The 27,635-nt window shown below is 44.1% G+C and overlaps 1 protein-coding gene across 1 annotated transcript in view; it reads left to right on the top strand.

The window, feature by feature from the left end:
• The window catches only part of DNAH3 (dynein axonemal heavy chain 3), a 99,353-nt gene that overhangs the window by 11,314 nt on the left and 60,404 nt on the right, over window positions 1-27,635 (top strand). Inside the window, exons 5-19 of the mRNA XM_083711191.1 lie at window positions 139-211; window positions 9,926-10,115; window positions 10,671-10,860; window positions 11,610-11,805; window positions 12,548-12,673; window positions 13,528-13,723; window positions 15,141-15,320; window positions 16,169-16,305; window positions 16,760-16,865; window positions 17,622-17,800; window positions 23,691-23,875; window positions 24,467-24,590; window positions 25,011-25,164; window positions 26,269-26,413; window positions 26,899-27,110. Coding sequence (XP_083567317.1) covers window positions 139-211; window positions 9,926-10,115; window positions 10,671-10,860; window positions 11,610-11,805; window positions 12,548-12,673; window positions 13,528-13,723; window positions 15,141-15,320; window positions 16,169-16,305; window positions 16,760-16,865; window positions 17,622-17,800; window positions 23,691-23,875; window positions 24,467-24,590; window positions 25,011-25,164; window positions 26,269-26,413; window positions 26,899-27,110 — 2,393 coding nt within the window. The remainder of the gene's footprint in view (window positions 1-138; window positions 212-9,925; window positions 10,116-10,670; window positions 10,861-11,609; window positions 11,806-12,547; window positions 12,674-13,527; window positions 13,724-15,140; window positions 15,321-16,168; window positions 16,306-16,759; window positions 16,866-17,621; window positions 17,801-23,690; window positions 23,876-24,466; window positions 24,591-25,010; window positions 25,165-26,268; window positions 26,414-26,898; window positions 27,111-27,635) is intronic.

Genomic DNA, 27,635 nt, shown 5'->3' with positions numbered 1-27,635 from the left:
GTAACTTCAATTCAAATCAACACATAAGTTTGGGAGGTTCAGATCAGGTAGAATTTGCAAAGCTCAAGAGTCCCCAAATCTGGACTAGTCTTTTCCTTTTTTGACTAGTGTTTTTTTTCCCTTGACCAAGTCATATAGCTCCAAAAGAATTTGCTCCCTCTGAGAAGAAGAAAAAACTTTCATCAGGAAATGTTGCTGATGACTATGACAGGTATTGTATAGTTTATAAGCTGTGCGTTTATCTGACTGATACTTAGGGACTTGGGTGATAGTTGTTGTTCCATGAGCTTTCAAGCGACTCCTTGCCTTAAGCTGCCCTGATGCTCCCCAGGTACAGGGGAAGAGATGATCTTATCACTAGTATTGAATAAAGATTCAGCTGCCAGTGAGCATAGCTGTCAACCTCCCCTTTTTTTGTGGGAAATTCCCTTATTCCAGCGCCATTTCCCGCTGCTTCCCGCTGCTATCCTGGATTGTTAGATATCCTGTAGACTCTCCCCGGGACAGGTGAGGCTGCTGATCCCTTATTTTCGACGCTGCTGATCCTTATTTTCAAATCTGAAAGTTGACAGCTATGCCAGTGAGGGAGGAGAGGCGGATTTAGGGGAGCACAACCAGTTCGGTTGCACTGGGTGCAGAGCCTCAGAGGCACCGCAACTATGATGTAGAATGGAAGGTGAAAAACGGGGGACGGAGGCACGTGCCAAACTTTAGCACTGCACAGAGCACTGTTGAAATTTGAGACCCCAAAGTCCACCACTGAGGGGAGGCTGGGGGAGGATCCTCTTTGTTTGGCAGAAAAATGACTTTGCCGGGCTGACTTCCTGGATTGTTTTTGCCATTGACACTGAGGAAGAGGATCATCAGAACAACTGAGCAGTATGTGTGCATGGTGCTTGCTCCCAGAATACCATGATAAGCCAGAAAACTTGGTGCTCTCATGATGGGTTAACTTGGCTCATGTGTGATGTTCACATATTTCTTCCAGTTCCTTCTCTCACCCAGGTAACACATACCAGAAAGTAGCTCTTTATCTCAGGCAGCTAAGAGCACACAGCAATGAAAAACCGAGGAGCAAGGGACAAAAATCATTTCTGGCTGCATAGACGCTGCAACTTTCAAAGCACATTCTTTCCCTCAAAGACTTCTGGGCACTCCAGTTTATCCCTCAGAGCAACAATTTCCAGCAACCCTTAACCAACTACAGTGCACCGAATTCTTTGACATCAATAATGTGCTTCAAATGTGCTTTAAAGATATAATGGTTCCTCCTAAAGTGCTCAGATCTTGACCAGCCTGCTGGCCGGTCTAGCATCTCAGAACAAATCTAACAAATGGGGAGCAAAGGGCTCTCCACAGGACAGAATATTTCCAGCACGGAGCTAAATGTAGAGTAGAGATTGTGATAGAGGCCTCTGGCACAGCAAAAGATCTGGATTTGTAGGTTGCACAGGGTGGTATTCAACTAAGTTTTCTCAGAGTGGGCTCATTAAAATTAATGGGCCAAATGTAGCCATGTTCATTAATTTCAGTGGGTCTGCTCTGAGAAAAATGTAGTTAAATATTACCCATAGACCTTACACAGGGTTGGTTCAGGCCCCATAAGACTACATTTGAAAACAGGGAAAATCCTTCTCCCCTCTCTTGTTCCTTATGGGTTCTTTTGTTTGCTAGCTTTTAAATTATTTTCAAGCACACAGATTTATGCACAAAGGCAGGAGCAGACAGCTGCACACACCCATGTTTGGGCACTTGCTTACAATATTATCATTCAGTCTATCAAAGTGTTCACTTCTGAGATACATCAAAGGCTGTCATTAAGACTTGCAAGTTCCAAACAGTAATTATGTCTTCATTACTTGCTGGTTGGTTGTTGCATAGGCCTAATTTCATCTGGGGAAAGTGGCTCACATCGCGCATATAGCGGCAAGATAATGTTTTATATTTGAGCTGTTTGGGGCCATTTTCCAACTGCTGTCATACGAGACTCTAATGTTGGCTTCTCCATGCTTTTCACAGCCACACAGCAATTCAGTGTTTCCTTCTTATGTGCTGCAGTGTCCTTCCACTGCCCTTTAATCCAATACCTGTATGATAGGGATAGGGAGCCTCAGGCTTGGGAGCCTTCCTGGACTCTATGGCCCTTGGGACTCCCTTCAGGTCATACCTCTGCCAAGCCACACCCTTTATTTCCAGACCATACCCCCTCACTAGCTGTGCTTTGCGTGAGTGTTATTTGCCTTCCTGAAATGCATCCTTGAGCTCAATGTCTCTTTCTGGATGGAGGATAGAGAGGGGTGCATGAGTCTGTAAGGATACTTGCCAACATGTATTTCTTCTTCCATCCACTTTTGCCTCTAGTCTCACCCACCACTGGCATGTGGCCCCCAGAAGGTTGCACAGAAGGGAATGTGGCCCTTGTGCTGTGAAATTCTCCCTGCCCATGATCATGGCTGATTAATTTTCTTCAGTCCTTTAAATGTGTTTGTAGAAGGGGAGGAAGTTATTGTTTTGTTGTTTTTGTTTTAACTATTTATTTGTGTCTTTTGATCTTTTGATGAAGGGCAGTTTATTATTATTATTATTATTAGTAGTAGTAGTAGTAGTAGTAGTAGTAATACTGGCTATCCAGAATTTCAAACAGAATTTCCCCCCAGCCATGCAGTTAACCTGAGGGAGGATCCAAGATGGCGTCGTTGGTGGTAGCTCTATTTTGTGCTCCGCGTTGATAATATAGATTTATCAGTATTTTCTAGCACTTTTAAAGCTTTTTTTTTTAACTGAGTTTAGTAGTTTTAAACTATTATCTTTTTTATTAACTGCCAAAGGCCTATTTTTATCCAAAAGAGGTTCGGCAAGCCGCCCTATCTTCACGAAGCTGGTAATTAGCAGACGGGGGAGTCAGCTACTCCTCTGGAAGGACGCCGAGCTTTTTATCCATAAAAAAAAAACAAAAAGGAAGGAACTGAAGCAGCTACAACTCCAAGAAACACAAGGCAAGTTCAACTCGATAATTATTCCAAGGGACTTTTGTTATACTGCCTAGCTACTTTACCGGTTACGCCGTGAGGCTGCTGAATGAGGGAGAAAGACCTAGTTGAATTTTAAAAGAAACAAGTTATAGCATGAAAGCCTAGGACCAGTAATATTTTCCAACATTTTAAATGATTGATACCTCACAAGCCCCGATGTAAATTGCTGGAGAAACTAACAAGTTGAAGAGGTTGGAGAGGTCTAGAGGCAACTTCCACAAATCGGCATTTCTGCTATTGATTACTCCAGCTTAGAACAAAAGATAAGTCGCCGTTAAGCAAGCACCCCCTACCATATATCCATATATACCTATATACCCACTATGGTCCTCACCAGGAAAAAATACAAGGACCAAGGAATCTTGCCTAATTCACCACAGAGCCCGATGGAGCGCCGAAGGAGACAAAGTAAAATTACCAGCTACTTTCCTCAAAAAGACTCGAGTAAGAGAACTCAGAATGAGAGTATTCTAGAGGTAGCTATGCCTTTGCCACTCACAGTGTTGGATTGGTCAACACAGCTAAAGGACTTGCAAACAAACAACAAGAGGACAAACCATCCAACAAATTTGGCCCAAGAACTTGCCATAGCAGAGAATGCTACAAAGGCTAATACAGCCAACACACCTGATGCTAATCCTCATTTGTCACCGCTGGAACCTGGAAGCAACCTTTCAACCCACTGGTTGAAAGCCAATGACAGCGGAACAGAAATGCGGGGTGATTATCTTCAGGAGCAGATATACCAGATTTCTACGGATCTCCTTAACGTCAAAAATTTCTTATCGATAACAAACGGGCTTCTCCTGACCCTAGTGGATAATTTCAAACAACATGTGAGCGCTTCAGTCCAGAATACAAATCCCCTAGCCAGCCCGGATCTACCACTCCCCAGCAAACCCCGGAGGAAAAAAGCCGAGCCTAAGATGAAGAAAAGCAAAAATATGAAAAACCTAAGGCGGCTTAAGACAACTCACCGTACCTGTAAAAAATATTGGCAGAAGCTCTTTAACCTTCTTCCATCCCTTTCTACAAATGGAACAAACAAATCCAACTCGAGTGCCATCAAAGAGACACGTAAAGTAGATACACTCACAAAAGAATCTAAACCAAGCTTTGAAGAACCAACACCGAGCTGGGACAAAGGAACTAATCCATCTACAGTTATACCGCCCCAGAGTCCTCTTATGGCCAGCACAGAATCTGCAGACAGAGGTGAGCTGGCGACCCAAGCTATTGAGGGGAACCACTCCTCTCAAGCTCGACAGATGTTGTGTCCCAAAAGAGAATGGAGTTTAGTCCTAATCCCACAAAAGCTTGTCTTTGCTAATTACCCTAAACCGCCTAGATTTTATGCAGGGTCGGACCGTATAGACCACTTTTTGTCCATCATAAGTGGCATTTTACCGGGGGTAGTAAAAGCAATTGACATAGCCGCTATAGAGTATCTACATCAAGATGATTGCTCGGTACGAGCACTGATTACTTTTTTAGATCATAGTCTGGCCAGCTTTATTTTTAGAGCTAAAAACCTATTCAAAAAAGAAAGAATAGTCCTATTAAGAATATTTGAAAATAGAGCACCTTTAACCTCTCTGATGGGGCCCAAGGGCATAGGAATGGAAGTTCACAAAAGGGAAAAAACCAACCACCAAAACCATCAAAATAGAAAGCATAAGTTCCAGCAGGATCATCTCCATCAAACAGTGCCAAATGAAAAAAAGGAAGCTCCACATCCAACTGGCGTCTGGCCTCTCACGTGTGATAGTGAGGACTCCGTTTTGGAGGAAGAACTCTCACTGATAAAGCGATTCTGGTCACTGCACTCTCCAGCTCAAACTGAGATCCTGAAAAGACTTGATTTACTTCGAAGCAGACTAGAAAAAAAGGATGACCAAGGTGAGACAATGAAGGACCCTTATGTGCAGCCCATATCTCCCAAATGTCTAGTGGATAGGAGGACGGTGGGAGGCACCTTTAAATGTGTAGACGTGGAATTACAATCTGAGCCCCCTGTGATGTACAATAAAGTAAGACCAAAGCAAGGTGTGAAATCTCAAAGCGCCTGGCACACCTATCTTAAATTGTCTCCGAATGAATTAGCTTCCCCCCCAACTCCAAAATCTAGCCCCAAATCACCAAGAAGAGAGGATCATTACACTCTCTCCAAGCAGTCATCCTCGAAAAGAGCCAATGGGTGTGTTTTTTTAGACACCAAATAATTGCTGGACGTGGTGGTGACATAGATCCAGCTCCCCGAAGGGCCCGGGGCCTAAAAGTGCTGTCTTGGAATATCGCGGGTTGGCACGCCAAGAAAAACAACCAACAATTTTTGTGCTACCTTAAGCAATTTGACATTATCTTCTTTCAGGAGACATGGCAGAATGACCCTATATTTCTCAATGGGTATAACTGCCACTACCTGCCTGCCTCTCCATCTTTAAGGGGCGGCAGATCTAGTGGTGGCCTAGCTTGCTTCATTTCCACGGAGCTGGCGCATTCTCTAACAGCCCTACCCAGCTGCAATTCTCTAGCAACAGCCGCTCTACTTAGCTTCAAGAGAACTACTCTTTTGCTGGTCAATGTCTATATTCCCCCAGGCCAAAAAAACCCCGCGGTCAAGGCTATTTGGGCTGAGCTAGAGGCGTTTTTAGAGCCTTTCGAATCTACTTACCCGTCTGCCCTGACTATTGTGTGTGGAGACTTTAACGCTAGTATAGGAACAGATGACAACAGTCTATACACTCACTTCAACTTATTTATGGACCCTGAAGAACAGACGGATATTGGTGCGACACGACTGTCCAAAGATAGAAGAAGTAATTTTTCAGGTCTCTGCTTAGTGCAGGCTGCCAGACGGAGGGAACTGCTGATATTAAACGGCAACATAGAGGGGGATCGCCCCGGGAAATATACCCATTTTTCCAAGGCTGGGGGAAGCGTTATAGATTATATTCTAATCTCAAGATTTGCTCACAGCTTTGTAAGGAAGTTCCAAGTGGGCCACAATACTCTGAGTGATCACCTACCTCTAATTTTAGAGCTTGCAGGTCGGCCTTTTGACTATTCTATTGCCGAGCCACAATATATACCTTCTGTAAATTTGGGTATACCTGCTCCCAAAAGACTCAAATGGTCCCCAATACTGAATGAAAATTTAACCCTCCTTCTTCAGTCAGCGGAGTTAAAGCTTATTCGCTCCGCTATTGTGTCAGGCAATTCAGTAGATGCGATTATGGAACGCTTTAAATTACTTTTGGAAAGATTGAAATCCCATTTAACAACAGTGATACATAGCGCCGCTACAAAGAGGGCAAAGGACGGAGCTAGCTGGTTTGACCTGGAGTGCAGGCAAACAAGGAGACAAATGAGAACAGCCTACCAGAGATATAGGAAATCAGGGACTGCCCTCCTACTTAATGCTTATATTTATCTGAGAAGGTCTTACAAACAATTACTAAGGAGAAAGAAACTGGAAGCTGAAAGAGCCGCATGGCACAGTCTGGTTAAGGCATCGCACGAGAAAGATACTACTTGCTTTTGGCGAACCATATCTGGTCTACTGGACCAGGAGCGTACTAATTCCATCTGTACAGTGGAACCAATGGAGTGGTTGCGCCATTTTCAATCTTTGTTCTATGACCAGGAAGCCCAACACTACAAATTATGTATTCAATTGGAGGACCTACCTCATTGGCCACCAGTAACTGTAAAGGAAGTTGAGAACTTAATCGCACAATTAAAGAACAACAAGGCCCCAGGGAATGACTACATCCCTGCCGAACTTCTGAAGTCCAACATTGGCTGGTGGGCCCCCCTGCTGGCGTCTTTATTTTCTTGGATCGACTCAACGGGTTTACTCCCAGATGGTTGGACTGAGGCAATAGTTATTCCAATCTATAAAAAAGGACCTATGCCAGACCCGGCGAGTTATAGACCAATCAGTCTTCTGCCTATACCCAGCAAACTATATGCCAAACATCTTTATATTAAGCTAACTAGCTGGCTCGAAACTGAAGCTATTCTAGCGGAAGAGCAAGCGGGTTTCAGGCAAGGCAGGTCCACCATAGACCATTGCTTCACCCTAGCCTATTTAATTGACAAATATGCCAAAAAATCCCGTGGGGTGCTATATGCAGCCTTTATCGATCTAAAGGCTGCTTTCGATTCAATTCCACGTGCAAGACTCTGGGATAAATTGAGCACATCAAGTATAGACAAAAGACTACTATTTCTGATCAGCTGTTTATATAAAGACACGGTGCTGCATGTAAGAACTTCGTCAAATGGCCATCTTATAGGACCAGTTCCTGTCTGCAAGGGGGTCAAGCAAGGTTGCATCTTGGCCCCAGTTTTATTCAACTTTTACATCAATGATATGGTTAATTGTTTGTCATCTCCGGACTTCCACGCCCCCAAACTGGCTGACAAATCAGTATCAGTACTTTTGTATGCTGATGATGCTATACTCCTATCTCGAACAAGAATAGGCTTAAATAGGCTCATAGGTGAATTTTCAGCATACTGCAGGAGAGAGCAACTGGTAATAAACTATCAGAAAACCAAAATTATGGTTTTTGCAAGGAAACACAGACAGTACAGCTGGAGGATGGATAACCAGACAATTGAACAGGTTAAAGCCTTCAAATATCTGGGTATCGTTTTCCAGTCGACCGGCTCCTGGGATGTCCATCAAAAATGTGCCAAAGAAAAAGCAGCTCAAAGTATTAAGATGCTGTCTCGCTTCTTTTATACGAAGGGGGGCAGATACATCCCAGCAGCCTTTGAAGTTTTTCAAGCAAAACCTCTGGCGCAGTTACTGTATGGGGCACAAATCTGGACGGGGAACCACTGCTCCAGTCTTGAAACTGTTCAGTCTAAATTCCTAAGGCAGATATTCGGCGTCCCCTCCTGTGTTCCAAACGCAGCATTACGACTCGAGGCCTGCCTTCCATCTGTAGAAACTCAGACCTGGCAAAGAACATTCAACTACTGGCTTCGTCTTAATCTAAATCCACCTGGTCTACTGCCTCTAGTAATGCAAGACCCCCACAAAAGCAAGTGGTTCAAAACTGTGCATCAAAAACTTCTTACATGCGGTCTGCATTCACAGTCCCTACTATCAATGGGCCTCATTAAAGCAAAGAGTCTAATAGGCCAGCGCCTGAAAGACATTGAACGGCAAAACAACCTGACTATCTTAAAGAAACTGTGCCCATGGTATACCTACTTTCCCCCTTCTCATTTTGACTCTCCAGCTTCATATTTGTTTAAATTAACCATCCCAAAATACAGACGTGCCTTTACATTGGCTAGATGGGATGTTCTCCCTTCTGCCGTACTCGAAGGTCGCTACCAAAAGACTCCATTTGAAAAACGACTCTGCCCATGTGGAGATGGTAACACGGAAACAGTGTCCCACGTCTTCCTATCCTGCCCCCTTTACAAAGACCTAAGGAATGAGATTATTACTCCACTCATTCTCTCCAACCCCGGCCGTTCACCAGACATCACACTGTATTTCCTCTTATCTGATACGGATAGTCAGATAACAGAGAAGGTCGCGAGGTACATCGAAAGAGCTATGAAATTGAGGGCCACCATCTGAGTGACAGACTTGTTCATCGGACCTCCTTTTGCTTGTTCTTTTCTCCCTTTTATCCTTATTTCTATTTTTAATTCTTGTATAGCTGTGGCCTGTTGGCTTTGCTAATAAAGTTTTGATTGTTTGACTGGCAGTTAACCTGATATCATTTGTGGATAGGTGGAAGACATAACTCATTATCTCTTAAACTGTTCCTTTGATAGAGATGCAAGATGTCACCTCTATGCACTGACTGCAATAAAAATAAGGGAAAATGAGTTAGATAAAATTGCTGTACATTGTTGTGGTGATTTGGCGGTTTAATCTGAAATCAAGCTGGATTTGAGTTTGTTGGTGTCTCTGGTAACTACTCTCTCCTACATTATGTGACAAATTAGACTTTTAAAAGGGGAAAAATATTAGAATTGGAGCTGTCAGAGGTGCACAGTAGAAATTGTGTTTTAGTGCTCAGGAACTTGGCAAAGTCTTTTTTTAATATTATGGATGTTTGTTCTGTATTATATTATTCATACTATTGTCTAAGGTAAGTTTGTCACTGCCTTTGGCTAGAACAATAAACTTATAAACTTGAGAACAATGGTATCCTTTGCATGCAGAACATGTACTCTGTCACTATTCTATGACTTTGGATATCCAAATCCCAAACACACTTAATCCTTTAACCATTTAATATTTTATTTTGGCTGGTTGTAAATCTTAATTTCAGTTTTTATAGGAGTTCCTTTTTCCATTAAATAAAATAATGTGAGCAGAAAGGAAAGCTTAAATACATCTCCCCACCCCTCTCATTTTCCTGATGTATTATGTTACTTTTTTATTGCATTTTGCACAAAAGTTGTGCAACATGAGAGTTTCTGTTGAGTTAATTTTGCTGATAGAGTCTATGTAGAAAAGCTTTGTATATGCCAACTTGATATTAATTAAATAAATAAATAAATAACATACAATTATTTCTATCTCTCTATCTCTGTCTCTGTTTAGAATTTGTTCTAGCTGAATTTGTTTCCCTAACAATATGCTTTTGGTTATCAGTCTCTGGTGTCCTCCAGATGTTTTGGACTACAACTTCTATCATCCCTGAGTATTGGCCAAGCTAGCTAGGGCTGATGAGTGTAGTAATTCAAAGCAACTGGAGGGCGCCAGGCTGGGGGAGGCCAGGCTAAGGGGACTAGAAGAAAGCTTGAGATATATTCAATATTTGGGGAACATTTGTATGGTAGGGATTGGGGTTGTACAAAATGTCATTTCCGGTTACTTAGCCAACTCAGCTGGCGGCTTTTAATTCCAGGGTGATGGCAATAGAGGAAGCACACAGTTTTGATTTGCTACTGACACCGGATCGGCAGAAATCTGAAACAGGAGTTACCTGTTATTCTGACAACCAGTCCCTAACTCCAGAAGAGCAGCTTGTTGTGATGCTCAGGCATGAGGAGGAAATAAGTAAAGGAAAAACTCTACCCACAGAGAGTGATCTGCAGGTAAGTGAGCTGTTTCCTGAAATACAGGGAAACACAGGTCCCCTCCAGATGACTAGTTTATCCAGAATTCATCCTGCTTTTATCCGTAGCTTTTTATTTATTTCCTTCTCTGAAGCAAAACGAACCAATGTAAACCTGAACAGGAACTAAACCTGAATTAAAACTTCAGGTTTCCGGTTATAACAGAAAACTGGGGGCAATATGGTAAGCAAACAGTAAGCAGGAGATTCTCAGGGCTGAGATGTTGGGCAGTCATCAGATTGGGACAGGAGCCAATCCAGGATTACAGTGAAGCAGAAGAAAGACATCAGGAACCAGGAATATCTACCATTTCCCAGGGAAAGTCCCATGCCAAACAAGAAGCCTTTTCAGCCTCTCCGGTCAGAGAGAGCCAGAAGCCAGCCTAAGTGGGTGAAGTTACTCCATTACTTGGGTACTCTTGCAGCAGGTGTGCAGAACCTTTGGCCCTCCAGATGTTGCTGATCTTATTTTCCTTGTCGTTATACTCAACGCAATAAATGTAATTCTGTACATATATATGTATTTACTTTCTAGCGATACTGTTACTACATCCATAAAGGCATCCGGAAAGATATGCTGGCACCGCAGAACAAAGAAGTGATGGATAGCATTTTAAAGCATATCCCAAGTCATTTTCTCGCCAACCCAATGCTGGAGACGTTACTGAAAGAATTAACCGAAGAGATTCAGAACGATTATCATATTTGGCTCATGAAAGACATTGGTAAGAGAAAAGTGTGGTTTGGCATAGGCAGTGATTCTTGAATCTTTATTGTCACAAGGTCTGCAAGCTGAACACCGGAATTCTGCAACCTGGTTTCTAGGACTGGTCCTGTCTTTAGGTAGATTGTGGAAGCTGCCTAGGTGGCACTTTTTGGGAGTGAGTATAAAATAATAAGGGAGGCGGGTGGCACTTTGGGTTAAAGCACAGAGCCTAGGACTTGCAAATCAGAAGGTCAGCGGTTCGAATCCCTGCAATGGGGTGAGCTCCCGTCGCTCGGTCCCTGCTCCTGCCAACCTAGCAGTTCGAAAGCATGTCAGAGTGCAAGTAGATAAATAGGTACCACTCCGGTGGGAAGGTAAACGGTGTTTCTGTGCGCTGCTCTGGTTCGCCAGAAGCGGCTTAGTCATGCTGGCCACATGACTCGGAAGCTGTACGCTAGCTCCCTCGGCCAATAAAGCGAGATGAGCACCGCAACCCCAGAGTCGGCCACGACTGGACCTAATGGTCAGGGGTCCCCTTTACCTATAAAATAACAAACTGTAATCACATTTGATTTATTAGACATAGAGTCTTTAGCATAATCAGAACTACAATTCTCAGCACCTTTAAAAACTACAGTTCCTAGGATTCTTTGTATGGCCTAGTGTGCCTTCTGCACGTACTGCATACACTTACTTAACCATTGCTTCCAAACTGCATCCAAACGGAGTTTCCTTCTTCTTCCCATGCTTTGTGTGGTTTTACCCTAGTTGATTACATCCTGATGGATCCAGAGGAGAGGAAGAGACTCTTTATATACAACATTCCATTGCCTTTTCCTCGAAGAGTGATTCGTGCACCAGTTCCATGGCACACAATCTACCAAGAAGTGAGAAGCTGGAACGAAGGTCACCTCTTCACAGTGAATCCTATGATGCTTACTTTGCAACGCCTCTGGTTCTCAGAGTAAGTTGCCTGGCTCATATATATCCCCTAACTTCTTTTTAAGTAGTAAGTTTCTATTTGCTTTCTATGCAAACTCTTAACTGGCCATAGATTGATGAGATTGTGTGGAGTACAGTATCTTCTTGCTCACAATCACCTTATATTACTGAACAATATTGGCTACCCTTCCCAACTACCCTTCCCTCAGCTGTGAGAATAGATCAGTCCAGAAAGATTTCTGGTGGCTTACAGGAGCAATCCCAGAGGACCCCTTGTGCTGTATACAGTAGGAAATTGCATTCAGTGCTATGCTGGTTCCAGTACAAGGGCTGTTGCTCAATGGCAGAGCATCTGTTTTGCATGAAGTAGGTGTCCCAGGTTCCATTCCAACATTTCCAGGTATGACTGGGAGACACACCTGCCTGAAATCCTGGAGAGCTGCTTGCAGCCATCGTAGAAAATACTGATCTTGATGGACCAGTGGTATGAGTTAGCGTCAGGCAGCTTTCAGTGTCCCTAAAGGAGGGACTGTAGCTCATTTGCAGGGCAACTGGCTTGCTTGGAGAAGGTCCCAGGTAGGGCTGGAGAGCTGCTCCCAGTCAATGTAGACAGTACTGAGCTAAATAGACCAGTGAACTGACTTGTTATAAGGTAGCTTCCTATATTCCATAGTCCGGGCAGGTATGATTGCATTTAATCCTTATTCTACATCATTATGTCAAGTTCATCACAGCCATGCATTTTTTCCCCTTGCCTCCCATAGGTTTTGCAACCTGAGGTTTGTTCGTACTCAGGAAATCCTCGAGGGTGATTTGCCACTACTGCCCAGCGAGTTTGAAGACTTGGTCCGGAAACATTGTCAAGAAGCTCATGATATTCTTGAGAACAGGTCAGAGTGCTTTTGGAAAACCTATGACTTTCTAGCTGGTGTTGCACTACAGCTCCCAAAATCCCTGATTGTTGACCATGCTGCCTAGGGGCTGATAGGAGTTGGAGTCCAGCAACAGCTGGAGAGCCAGAGGTTTCCCACTTCTGCTTTATGTGAATGATGAGTATGACATTGCTTTATTCATAGAAATGACCCAAAGCAACCTGCTGTTAGAAAGCTAAGAGTAACTTCTGTTGTTCCGCCCACTTTTTCTAAAGTTCACAGAGATGCGTGTGAAGAGAATAACTATGTGATGTTCTAAAACCTTGCTTTTAAAGCCAATCATTTCTGTCTTTGAGCGTAGTAAATCCTGGAGGAGTCCACCACATCTCAGAGGCTTTAGAGAAAATGCCCTGAGCAGCATGAATTAATGCTACTGGCAATCAAGCAAGGGTGGGAAACTTTTTTGGGCTTGACAGACCCAATTGTTCTTCCCACCCCACACAGTGTTTGCAAAGCGCATCGTGCATCACTTCTCAAGTGCCCAACAACCAGCTGCTCATTGGGCACTTGGCCAGTGCTCTGCAAGGGGATTTTTCCAAGCCCCTTTGGGCCAAGCTCTGTCTTTATTTGACCATCTGACATCAGGGTTAGGGCATGTAGGCGTGACTTGCCCGAGTCATGGGCCAAATGGAGGAGCTTGGTGGGGAAAGAAGCATCCACCAAGCTTGTGCCCTCCAAATATTTTGGACTATGTCTCCCATCAGCTGCAGTCCAAAACATATGGAGGGCACCAGGTTGGTGAAGACTGTTTTACAACTCATCGTTTTAAAACAATCTTGACATATGCTGATAGGATAACTTACCCATTACAGGTGGATTCCAACATGTGCAGAACTGTTCATTGAACAGAAGCAAAACTGGCTGCATCTCGCTCCCCAGAACGACTTTGACTCTTCTCAACTGATAGAAGAATATTTTGCTTCGGTAGCCGTCCTCATGTCTTTACAGCTACGGGAGATGGTCATTAATTCATTAGCGGATCTCCTTTCCTTCTTTAGGATACATAAGGTATGCAGAGTTGACCGTGTCACCTGGACTTTCAGTGCTTTGTAGACATTCATACAGCTTGATCTTATATTATATATTATGTATTTATTGTAGTTGTACAATTGTACCTTGGAAGTCAAACACTATCCATTCTGGAAGTCCGTTTGACTTCCAAAACATTCGGAAACCAAAGCACAGCTTCTGATTGGCTGCAGGAAGCTACTGCAGCCAATTGGAAGCTGTGGAAGCTGTGCCAGACTTTCAGCTTCTGGAAATCATTCAAAAACCGGAACACTCACTTCCGGGGTTCAATTGTTCGGGAGCCAATTTGTTTGGGAGTCAAGGCGTTTGAGATCCAAGGTACGACTGTATTGCATTATAAGATTTTAAAATAAACTAACAACTCATAAACATCAAATTGCTGTACAATAAAATTGCTGGAATATCATACAACTAAAAAACCATAAAATAGAGAAGAAGTGACCAACACTGAATCAAATTAATTATCTAAAGATACTTGGTGAAAAAAAAAGCATTTTCAGCAGGTGATGAAAAAAAAGAATTATTAAAAAAGAGTAAACGCTGCCGTTCCATCAGATGGTAGTCAAGGTGTCATAACGAAGTATCAACTGGAAACATAGATGACAGATAAAAAGTATAGAAGACCTCAAGTAAAAGTCCATCCCCAGAAATCCCACACCTCCAGTCAAATGAAACCCTGACTAAAAACAACAAATTGCATTTAAAACCCTAATTAAATGTATGTTTGGGAGAGGGGATAGGGAAGAAAATAATACACCTCCTTCTCCCCCAGCCAACCACATAGCAGAGAGCAGTACTGAACCCTCCACACACCAGCTGGTGAGCTGAGAGTTTAGTTCTGCTCAATTGGGCTGTGTGCATGTTCCCCTGTTTGGAACAGGTTGGTTAAACCAAATTTCAGTACAGGGCTGTTTGAAAGCCCTCTTGCTCTCAGTAGAGGCTTCCTGCTTTTCCTTCTTACCTCACCTCCCCACCCCCCCATCACCTATATTGACAGCCCTGGATTGGCTGGTCTGGTTCTGTTTGGATTGACCCAATTTGCTTCAAGTTTTAGGCTTCGCCAGACTCCATTGGACAGCCCTAGTATTTTCGTTCTATTGCTGTTGGATGAATAATAATATACAATCCTGCCAAATTTGGTTTACTTTCGTCTAGTTTGGAAAGGTTCAGTCCATCATCTTGATTCAGAATGGCATCTGATGGTATCCAAATATATCCTTCTCTGGAAGGATGGGTTTTCATATTGGGTGATAATATCTTCAGAGGTGTCTGCATGCATAGGGAACAGATGGACAGGCAGGCAGGCAGGCAGACAGAAAGACAGACAGACAACTTTCCAAATATATAGCAGAAGAAGATTCTCTAGATGTAACATGCTTTCATTCTCTGTCTTGAGGATGGAAATGACTTTGGAGAAACTTATCATGAAATGCAATTCTTCATACCACAAATGTTGGTCATCAAACTGGAAGTGCAGGAGCCCGATATTATATTTGAGCCAGATGTGGAAGCTTGTTGGGATTTACTGTATCACTGCTTCATGGAGGTTCTGAAAAATTCTGAGGGTCTTCCAAAGGTATGTAAAAGTAAAATTAAGATCAAAATCATGTCCATGTTTGCTCAGAAGTAAGCTATATTATGTTCAGTAGGACTTTCTCCCAGGTAAAGGTATGGTACATAGGATTACAGACTTCAGCTGCAATCTTATGCAAATCCTAATTGAAAACAGTGGCGTAGGTGCATGTAATGCTAAGCTGTGCTTCAATTTGACCATTTGAATTTGGCCCAGCACCTTAGCCATGGTTTTTTTATTCATGAACAAACCACGCTCATAAGCCATGGTTGGTTAATGTTTACTATAGCTCAGTACTATAGTTTACTACAGCTAAGCATTATGTGTGAACCACAGGCTTTTGGGAACTGACTGCTATTAATGAAAGGCCGGGTGCTGTGCTGCTTTTATTTAATTATTTGTATGTTTTAAACAGTTTTTATATATGTATACTTTTTTAATTCTACCAATGTTTGTTTTTAAATGATGTTTTTTTCTATGTTTTTAGCAATTCTTGTTTTTATCTGTAAGTCACATTGAGTCCCGTCAGAGAAAACGGCTGGGTATAACTAAATATATAACAACAACAACAACAACAACAACACAACTGTAACTTAGTTTCTAGTATGCTTTCATATGATTGTGCTATTGTTTAATCATTTACAATAGCATATCAAATGAATTCTAGGATATTATAGGAGCCAAAAATCTACAGTGTAATTCCCCAAATTTTAGGCAGGGTAAAATAGCTCACTTTTAAAAACCAACAGCAATAGCAACCTGTAAGTCAAGACACAAGCATTTTCTCTACGATGCATTCATACCGTGTTTATCCCTTTCTGCTCACTATGGTTCCTGCTTCCTCTTTCTAGGTACAAGTTAAACTATTCCCAGAATTAAAAGGGGATGACCTAATTCTTCGTACTGTCCAAGCAGATGAATCATTGGTTTCAGAATATGTGAACAAAACTGCTGAGATATTTAATCACAATCTTGTTGGTCCGCGAAAGTAAGCATATGCTGGTAGTTTTCTCGATCAAATAGTTGAAAACCTGCTCCTTGATCTCGGGAACCAAAATCTGGTCTCAGTATCTTAAGAAGCATCCAAATGCATATTGAGCAGGGAAAAACCTGAACAAATTTCCAAAATGTATAGTAGATTTCCCAGACATTACGTTATTTCATTTTTTGTTTCAACAATGGAAATGGCTTTGGAGAAAATCATCATGAAATATACCGTAGTTATTCATACTGGTCTGAAGGCACATGAGGTCACCATTTTGCTGAAGCAAATCAGATCTGGGTCTGGTCAGTGCCTGAATGTGTGACTGCCTGGGAACCACATTTATGCCACTTTGAATTCCATAATGGCATAAAAGTACATTAAAAAACATATATTCATTACCATTAATCTTGTTCTGGAGAATTTATGTTTCTTTTATCTTTCCCCCCTTGTGTTTAAGATACTTAAGCGTGTACGAGAAGTACAGCGATCTCTTGAATAACAATGCAGAAAATGACGTGACTGAGTTTTTAAGCAAAAGACATGATCTGGATGATTTTGTGGAGGTAATGACTTATAGCATAACTAAAAGCTAAATTACAAATGTAAGCCAGTGCAATTTCTTTATCCTGGAGAGCTTTTCATTTGAAGGGCATGGCTCTGCAAGGGGGTCAACCTGCATTTCTGGATCAGCACTTTCAAGCAAGATCAGGAGTGCAGAAAGCCAGGCCTGTGGGGAAAAGGCACAACCTTGCTTATGGCTTTTGAGCACAAGCAACACCATGGGGTTTCTTTGCAATGGACTGAATGAGTGTATTAAGGGACCTGAGAAAGGTATCTAAAAGATGCATAGATAGTGCAATAGACACTTAATGCCCTTGTGTTGGAGAGGATGTCCCATTATAGAGACAAATCAACACATGCAGTGGGAGTGTCCTACACAAATACTATGCAATAGAATGAAAGATCAAATTTCCCCTCATCTCTCTCCCCCCTCTCTCTCCTCTCTCCTTTTCCCCAACCACATAATGCATATGATAACAGTGCCTCATACTGAATGTAAATGAATTGGGGAAAAGACTCTATAAATTGAAAGTGAAGACACTGTATGTGCTTTTCTTTGTTTGTTTGTTACACAAGAAAATCATTAATAAAAACTAATAGAAAGAAAGAAAGAAAGAAAGAAAGAAAAAGAAAGAAAAGAAACACATTTATAGACTGCTCTTTTCTCTTTTTCAACATGTCCGAAATAGCCTAAGATAATGTGATTGTTGTTACTGTTGTTGTCACCATATAACCATGGCAATGTCTTCCATATGCAGAAGATTGATGGTTTGACGAAACTGAAAAAAGAAATTGCGTCTCTGCACGTCACAGTCCCTCTGGCCTTGTTCTGCCTTGATGCATTAAAGCTGAATGAGGATCTTTGCTGTCGAACTCAGAAGCTGAAAGACAGGCTGATTGAGTTCCAAGTGGAAGAAAACAGGGAGGTAAACCAGAGGTATGTGCAAATAAATGGGACATGACCATGTGTCAGGGAACTGCCATCGGAGGGACAGGTGGTGGACAGGCTCCAGGAGAATAGGAGAGAATCTGCAGCAGAGGAAGGAACCAGCAGGGGGAGTGCAGGAGTCACAGCGGAGGGGAGGCTCTGGGATACTTCTAGTGAGAATAGCGAAGAGGTAACAAGACCCCCGTTAGGAACTCCCACCCTTCGCCGGAAACTGTCACGCAGAGAGTCACGAAGGCGCATGTCCATCAAACAGCTTTTATGTTGGCGTAAATTCCGTAGACGCCCACTGTCAGATTCTACCAGCGACTGACGGAGTCATGCTTTGGGGGCTCCGTTAGTGCCTCGGTTTGGATGACCAGCCAAACCCCCGAGGGATCAAGCTTTTACGCACAAGCAGCTCACTATCCCATCACAGCAATCTGACAGTCTTTGAAAGCAGCTTGTGCAAGCAGAGGGCATCATGAGCGAACCAGCCGGAACCGGAGGAGCAGGAGCTGGAGCTGGAGCAGGTCCAAGCCTGGAAGAAAGGTACAGGGCGTTGGAGGTCCAGCTGGCGCTGCAAACGGCGAGGCTCGAGGAGAGGAGGGCTCAAGATGCGGATAAAGGGAAAACCACCCCACTTGCCAGACGGGTGCCTGGATTGGTGCAGAAATTTGGGGGGGATCCCAGGAACTATCAAGCCTTTAGAACAGAGATGCAATATGCTCTCAATCTACTGTTTGATGACTTCCCCGATGAGAACTCTAGAGTGGCGTACGTGATTGGCCATCTAGAGGGAGGGGCGAAGGACTGGGTTCGGCCCCTGATGGCAGCCAATAATGAAATCTTAAAGGACACAATGAAGTTTTTTCGCGCCATGGACTTGATGTTTTCCAGCGAGATCGAGCAGGGGGTGGTGCGCAGACAGTTAATGGCGTGTAAACAGGGGAGCCGATCTGTACGTGAGTACTGGACTGAGTTCACCATGCTGATTCATAGACTAGGGTGGGACCTTGCTAGTGAACCTATTCAAATGCTGTTTGAAGAAGGTCTCTCTCCGGCAGTGAAAGATGAACTTTCCCGGGCGCCTAGGGCGGAGTCTATGGATCAGCTGACTAAATCAGCGCTGTCCATAGGAGCACACCAGGAGGCTAGAGCTATGGAAAAGCGGGAAGGAAAGGGGGAACGTTGGAAGGACTTCCGCATTCCAGAGATTCCGGAGCAGCCTTTCCCGCCAGCAGAGCCGATGGAACTTGGAACAGCGCGCGCACGCGCAGTTTCAAACACCAGTGAAGGGCGGAAGAAGGAGGGAAAGAGCGGCAAGAGATGCTATCTCTGCCAACAGCCAGGTCACTTTGCCAGAGTCTGTCCGCAAAGGAAGGAATGGCAAGGGATGGCGGGAACTGTTGGGGGGAAGGAGGAAGAAGAAATCACGGAGCAAGTAAAAGCCAACGCCTGGTTGCCAACATCAGGGCACAGCAGCCAGGCCAGGGAGTAGTGAATGTGCCCACGCCGGAACCTCCAAGACCAGCGCTTGTGATAGAGGTGTTGCTGGAACTGGCAAACGGACACCCACTGAAGATAAAAGCGCTATTGGATTCAGGTAGCTCATGTAATTTCATGAGTAAGGAGTTTGCAGCTGAACACCAGATACAGACTATCCCATTAAGTAAGCCTTTGCAGGTTACCACGATTGATGGGAGGGAGCTGTTGGGAGGAGAAGTGAACCAACAAACTGTACCAATGATAATGAGGGTGGCAAGACACACAGAACTGATAGCGTTTAACGTAGCCACCTTGGGAGGAGCTCCTATTATCTTGGGAATGAGCTGGCTGGCACTACACGATCCGCTAGTAGGCTGGCATCAGAGAGTGGTTTCCTTTGGATCAGCACATTGCCTAGAACACTGCAAGGAGGGAGAGGCTCAGGCAGGGGCCAGGGCCACTCTAGCAGGGATGGAAGTGATGGACAAGGGGAGGGTGCCACCACAATACGCTGACTTGATTGACGTATTCAGCGAAAAAGAAGCAGATAAACTGCCCCCGCACAGACCCTTTGACTGTCAAATTAACTTACTCCCAGGAGCACAATTGCCAGTGGGCAAGCTGTATGCAATGTCAGACAGTGAGATGCAGGAGTTAAGGGAGTTCATTGACAAGAACCTCAAGCGAGGTTTCATCAGAGAGTCACGAGCGGTGGGGGGCAGCCCAGTGTTCTTTGTGGACAAAAAAAACACGGGCAAGCCCAGGCTTGTATGTGATTTCAGGGCCCTAAATGCAGTGTCAGAACCAGTGACTTTCCCTATGCCTAGAATTGATGACATTCTAACACGGGTGAGAAAAGGGAAAATTTTTACCAAGCTGGACCTTAGGGGGGCATATAACTTGATGCGTGTGAGAAAGGGGGATGAGTGGAAGACCACTATGTTCACCCCCTTGGGGGCTTTTGAGTACCGGGTTCTGCCTTTCGGATTACAAGCGGGCTCCGCCTGCTTTCAATCATTCATGAATCACGTCCTGGGGCCACTGCTCTACAAGAACTGCGTAGCGTTCTTAGATGACGTCCTGGTGTACTCAGAGAATGAGGAGCAGCATGTGCGAGATGTAAGAGAGGTACTGAGCAAGCTGCGAGAAAACCGGCTGTGGGTGAAACTGGAGAAGTGTCAGTTTCATACCAGGGAGGTGGAATTCCTGGGGTACCGGTTGTCTGACAAGGGATTGGCCATGGATCCCAGCAAGGTTCAAGCGGTACTGGAATGGAAAACACCAAAGACCAAGAAGGACGTGCAAAGGTTCCTGGGCTTCGGAAACTTCTATAGGAAGTTCATCAAAAACTTTGCCCATTTAACAGCACCCATCATGGATTGTCTTAGTAGCAAAAAGAAATTTGTTTGGACGGAAGAAGCGCAGCGGGCGTTCGAACGTTTAAAGCAGGCGTTTGCGTCGGAAGAGCAACTTTTGCACGTGGATCTACAACAACCAATGAGAGTGGAGACTGACGCGTCAGACCGAGCGGTGGGGGCCGTTCTTCTCCAGCCGGGAAAAGATACGTCTGAATGGAGACCGTGTCCATTCTTCTCGCGGAAGTTGAACAAATCCGAGAGGAACTACACAGTATATGACCGAGAACTGCTCGCCATTCATGAAGCATTCCGGAAATGGCGGCACTTGCTGATTGGGGCGCAGCACAAGGTTCAAGTCCGAACTGACCACAAAAATCTGGAATACTGGAGAACAGCCCGAGTGCTGAACCAGAGACAAGTGCGATGGGCCCAGGAGTTCTCCAAATTCCACTTTGAGATTCGTTACGTGCCCGGCTCCGAGAACGTGAGGGCGGACGCTCTTTCCAGGAAACCTGAGTACTTAGAGGGGGAGGGAGCGCCTGAGGCAAGGCATGTAATCCCTGAAGACCGCTGGGTGTGTGGGGCGGCATTGGTGGGGCAGAGGGAACTGATAGAGGGTACTGAGAACGATGAATACGCCCAAGAGAAACTCAGAGAGCTCAGGAGGACAGAGGAGAACACAGGGGGGTTTGAAGAAAAGAACGGGGCGTTGTATTACAAAGGGGCACTGTACATACCCGATGGGGAACTGAGGGGCAGAGTACTCAAGCAGTTGCATGACAGCCCCACAGCGGGACATTTTGGACAGCACAAAACCATGTGGTTGGTTACCAGGGAGTTTTGGTGGCCCAAGGTGAGGGAGGACGTACGGGAATATGTCAGGGGTTGCGACAGGTGCCAGCGAGCGAAAGGAGAGAGGGTGGCGCCAGCGGGGCTATTACAACCCTTACCCACGCCAGAAAGGCCATGGGAGGCAGTATCCATAGATTTTATGACGGACCTGCCAAAATCCAAAGGCAAAACAGCTGTCATGGTGGTGGTAGATCTATTAACCAAGATGTGTCATTTTATAGCTTGTTCACATGCGGTCACAGCGGAGGAAACCGCCAAGTTGTTTGTAGAACATATTTTTAGGTTGCATGGCGCCCCCTTGAGGGTTTTGAGCGACAGAGGGAAACAATTTACTTCCAAGTTCTGGAGGAAACTTATGAGCTTACTGCACGTAGAACTCAATTTCTCAACTGCCCGGCACCCAGAAACAAATGGGCAAGCGGAAAGGGCAAACGGGATTTTACAACAATACCTGAGGTGTTATGTAAAAGACAGAGAAAATGATTGGGTGGATAAGTTACCTCTAGCAGAATTTGCCTACAACAACGCGGAGAACGTGTCCACAGGGATGAGTCCCTTTCTGGCAAATTATGGGTGTCACCCACGGGCATTCCCAGGAGAGGGAGGGGAGAGGTGGAGCGTGCCGGCGGCGGAATATTTTTTTGAAGAGATGGAAGCGATCCACCGTCAGCTTCAACTTAACTTAGAGAAAGCCAAGGAAGAATATAAGAAGCAAGCAGACAGAAATAGGAGGGAAGGTGAAACTATAAGGGTGGGAGACCGGGTGTGGTTATCCACCCAAGGACTACCGTTCAAGGGCGGGAGTAAGAAATTGAGACCCAAAAGATTGGGACCCTTTGAGGTCATACAGCAGGTCAATCCAGTAGCATTCAAACTCAGGCTGCCCAGTCACATGAAATTACACCCAGTATTTCACAGGTCATTACTGTCGCCGTACCGAGAGGGACGTGAGTGGGGGGAGCGTGAGAGAGAGGCCACCCAAACGCCCGTGATAGAAGAGAGAGAGCGAGACATGAACGTGGCAGGAATCATTGATTCCAGGTGGAAGGGGAATCAGGTGGAATATCTGGTAGAATGGGAGGGGGAAGTAGAGTCGGAAAACACTTGGGTACCAGCAGAGGTAGTCAATGACGAGGTCTTAATAGAAACATTTCATCAGCGTTTCCCAAGAAAACCGCAACCCGTGGCACGATTTAGAAGGGAACACTTTGGGACCACCGATGAGGAAGGAGAGTTTGAAGGGTTCCCAGAGTCAGGGGTGAGTGAGGAAGCCGACTCCGACGAAGAAGAGGAAGACGGGGAGAGAGACGGTACGCCGTGGCTAGAAGTGTTTGAATCCTCGGACGACGAGGAGAGTTCCTTCAGGGGCTTTCCGCCCTCACCGCCAGTGGGAGAGGAGGCGGGAGGGGGTGAAGGGGGCCCTGGGGGGGAGGTGGATGTCAGGGACAGGGAGGGACAGGTGGTGGACAGGCTCCAGGAGAATAGGAGAGAATCTGCAGCAGAGGAAGGAACCAGCAGGGGGAGTGCAGGAGTCACAGCGGAGGGGAGGCTCTGGGATACTTCTAGTGAGAATAGCGAAGAGGTAACAAGACCCCCGTTAGGAACTCCCACCCTTCGCCGGAAACTGTCACGCAGAGAGTCACGAAGGCGCATGTCCGTCAAACAGCTTTTATGTTGGCGTAAATTCCGTAGACGCCCACTGTCAGATTCTACCAGCGACTGACGGAGTCATGCTTTGGGGGCTCCGTTAGTGCCTCGGTTTGGATGACCAGCCAAACCCCAGAGGGATCAAGCTTTTACGCACAAGCAGCTCACTATCCCATCACACCATGATGGGGGGGGTCTGTTCATTTTGGTTTCTCTCCCCCCCCCCCTTTTAAGTTCAGTTCTCCACATTGCCACAACAGATTGTGGATCCTTCTTATATTTTTTAAGAAGTCCTTATGATAATGAACCAGCATTTTAGTACCGATTTCACTTAATATACACATTTTAATGCATCTCTCTCTCTCTCTCTCTCTCTCTCTCTCTCTCTCTCTCTCTCCTGCAAGAAATTCTGGCTGATGTAACGCAGTTTTGTATGTCACTTTGCCTAACACATTTGTTTGTTTGTTTATGCAAATATTTATATACCACTATATCAAAAAATTCATTCATTGTGATAGATGTTTAACAACATGTCCCTCTTCTGTTTCCATCTGTAGCATTTGCAACCAGTACAGCATAATTGCAGACAAAGTCAGTGATGTGCCTATGACCACTGAGGAGCTGGTTGATACCACGGCCTATTTGAAAAAATCCAGTGACGTCACTGTCTTTAAGTTGCGTCGTGAAATCAGGGAAGCTATCTACAGATTGGAATTCCTGATGGACTACGCTGATCTTCCTTGTACGTTTTTGAAAAGGAAAATACAACAAAGAATAATCCAAGCTAAGGGCTGGTCTTAGGACTGTCACCCAGCTAAACAAATCTTAGTTGATTAATTGCATGAGCTTTAATTGATCCTTTATTTGTTTTTAAGTCATACATACACCTATGAACACGAGAAAGGAGGATGCCTATTCTAATAAGGTGCTTTCAATCTGCCATTTAATGAGAGCCAGTGTGGTGTAATGTAGAGTGTTGGTCTAGGACCTGGAAGACCAGAGTTCAATTTTCCACTTCAGCCAGGAAGTTTACTGGGTGACCTTGGGCCAGTACCTCACAATGCTGTTGTTATGATTAATTGAGGAGGGGGAGAATCATATACGCCACCTCGAACTCCTTAAAGAGGAAGGTGGGATGGAAATGCAATAAATAAAAAACAAATACTTGCATTAAAAACCAGAGCTTGGTCAAAGATTTTGTTAGCTTTCAACTTAAGTTTATTTGAGTTAGCTTTTTGGTGCAGCAGCATCACAAAATGACATACGAAGAAGTGCAAGAATGGCCACAACAGAACAGATGTGCAGATTAATTTAAGGTATAACGTTTTCCTAGGTGATGATATAAAGCTGAACAGTACTGTTTTGCATTGGCCGGATGAGATTGAGGTCATCTTTGAAACTGCAAGGAATCAGCTGATGAACAGACGGGATCATGTGGAGCTCTGTCTCATCAAAAGGTAAGTTACTAACTTAGGAGGAGGTGGCCTCAGAAACTGCCGCCTCCCATTTGAACCTTCCCAAGCCATTAAGATGGGCCTTGGTAGCCCTACCATTGGGAAAAGGGAGCCAAGTAGATTACTGCAATGCGTTATACATAGGGCTGCCTTTGAAGACGGTTCGGAAGCTGCAGCTGATGCAGAATTCGGCAGCCAGGTTGCTTACCCTTTGCTTTGCAGAGTTAAGTTAAAGGTCCATTGTTTATTTATGCAATCTAGGCATCTTATATCCCACTTTTCTTTAACAGGCTAACAAAACCTCCAAGTGACTTCATTCTTCACTTCACTTACTGATTTTTTTTTGGGGGGGTTGTTTTTGTTTTTAACTGAGGAGCAAGCTATAAGATGAGTGAATGCTTCGCTGTCTTTGCTTACAACCAGGTGCTCTGAATTCGAGGCTATTCTAGAAAATTATAACAAAGAAGTCGAAAGCTTCCGAAAGAAGGATGTCATGACCATGGAAGAAATGAAGAACAATGTTGAAAAGTTTAATGAGTTGTCTAAGAATTTGGACGCTGCTCTTTCTGAATATGAAGTTAGTCTCTCCGTAGCTTTAAATTTGCAAATGCTTCCTTAGTATAATCCTAACCATACCTGCTCCATAGTAGGTCCTACTGAATTTAGTGGGGCTTACTGCCAGATAAGTGAGGTTAGGATTGCAGCCTTAATTTATTTTAAAGTGCCAGCCTGTGCATGTCTATGCAGAAGTGAGCTCCTCTGGTTTGCATCCAACTATTCACAGTAGACCCATTAAAATAATTGGATGTAAACTAGTCATGCCTATTGATTTCAATGCCTCTACTATTCTGAATATGTCTGATAATGAGTGCGATTATGCAGCCCAAGGTATTGAGAATGGTTGCCCAGTGGTCTTTTCTGGAACGCAATTGTGTTCACAGCACCCAGCTTTGAATAGTTTTATTATTTACAGTAGTAATGTTTATCATTGCTAAAAAGTTTGTGACACTTCCCAAAGTGCAAGAGGGCAGGTCTCTGTCCTGAGGAGCTCACACTTCAACCCAAGTGAAGCAACAGAGGGAGGGGAACTTAAGAAGAACCTGCTAGATTAGGCCAATGGCCCATCTAGTCCAGCATCTTAGTCACACAGCAGCCACCCAGATAGATGCCCATGGGAAAAGCCCCCCCCCCCTTGCAGGACATGAGTGCAAGAGCACTCCCCCCACCTGTGATCCCCAGTGGCTAGTATTCAGAAGCATTACTGCCTCTGGCTAAGGAGGCAAAGCATAACTATTGTGGCTAGTAGCCACTGATAGCCTTCTCCTTCACGAATTTGTCCAATCCTTTAAAATCACCCAAGCTGGTAGCCATCACTGCCTCCCGTGGGACTGAGTCTCATAGTTTATGCACTGCATGAAGATGTACTTTCCTTTATCTCTCTTGAATCTTCCAACATTCAGCTGCATTGGATATCCCTGAGTTCTAGTGTTCTTCTGCATGCACAGACCATGTTGTAGCAAATTTTGATAAGGAAATGATATGGGGAGACTTAGATCTGAATTTCCCCCTTCTCTAAAGAAATTGTTTTAGCTCTTTTTGTAATGCTGGATTGAAAACACACATACACCAAGAGCTCTGCACCAAATCATTAAAATAATGTGTGTGTATGTGTGTGTTACAGGCTATTAATAAGGAAGAAGAGCTACTGGAACGAGAGAAAAGCCAGTTTCCACTGCTGCAGACTATCATCACAAACAAAATACCTTTTGAACAGCTTTGGGTGACTGCTTACAACTTCCATACGAAGTCTGAGGAATGGATGAATGGTGAGGGTTTTCATGCACGAAGATAAGTTGCTTGCAACTGAGTTGTGTGTCTTAAAAAAATATGTTTACTGATCTTTACGAGAGAAAATAAAATGTGTGCTCCCTTCCCAGAAAGCAGAAGATTTAATAATAATAATAATAATAATAATAATAATAATAATAATATCATCTGAAGGCACTTTTAAAATGAAATTGCCCTCACCCAGATATTCATTTGTTAGAAAGTAATCTCCCATTTTCTTTTCTCTGCAGCTATGTGTACAGCACCTGTCTTGAGAAAGAATATCTCTGAGCCTGAGATATTCTTGCATGGGCATGTATTATTTAAGGCAGTGCTTTTGGTATTTAACTAGAAGTTATTGATTTTGGCTTTTGTTGGTTTTATTGGTTTTGTTACAGTGCCTTCAATACCTGCCAGTAAATCTTTGCAGAGAAAACTTTTGTTTTGAGATTTACAAAATGCTTGTTTGCTTTTTCACATGCAGGACCTCTCCTGCAGCTGAACGCTGAGGAAATCAGTGAAGAGGTTGCCACCATGTGGCGGACAATGTACAAACTGACAAAGACCTTAGTAGATCAACCTGGACCAAAGCGTTTAGCGGAGAATGTGAAATTTAAGATCGACAAGTTCAAGCAACATCTTCCTGTCCTCTCTATTGCCTGCAATCGAGGGATGAAGGATAGGCATTGGGAACAGGTAGCGATGGGGAAGTCTGTTCATTATGGTTTCTCTCTGTTTCTCATATTCCCAGTCCTGGGTTCAGTACTGCACATTTGCACATCAGTTTGCATATGAAGTCCTTGTGAAAATTGATCGGCATTTTAGTGTGAATTTCTTATGTCACTCTCATAAGAAGTTACCGGTATTCTTAAAATAAAAATAAAAAAATTAAGCCCCCTTCAAATGCCCGAAATGGCATGGACATGATTGGGCAGAGGGAATGTGTCATTGTTATCATTGATGTCACGCGCATTAGCCAACTGTAGTGTAGACCTTAATAGGGGTCATGATGCATTCTACAGGACAGGGCTGGTGACACGAAAGGTTCCATTTTGTGTTGATATCAAATAAGCCTCACCAAGTCGGAGGTCTATTGCTTTGAGATTTTTTATCGGAAACAATTGGCTAAGCAAATGAAGTCTGTAAACCCTAGAAAAGGACATTGTAATATACAACACACACGTTGGCATGTGTCCTTTTCACTGCAGTTATGATTTAGGT

Source organism: Podarcis gaigeae (genome assembly GCF_964106915.1).
Source record: "Podarcis gaigeae genome assembly, chromosome: 14".
NCBI lineage: Eukaryota > Metazoa > Chordata > Lepidosauria > Squamata > Lacertidae > Podarcis > Podarcis gaigeae.
This window is presented reverse-complemented; position numbering and strand designations above follow the sequence as displayed.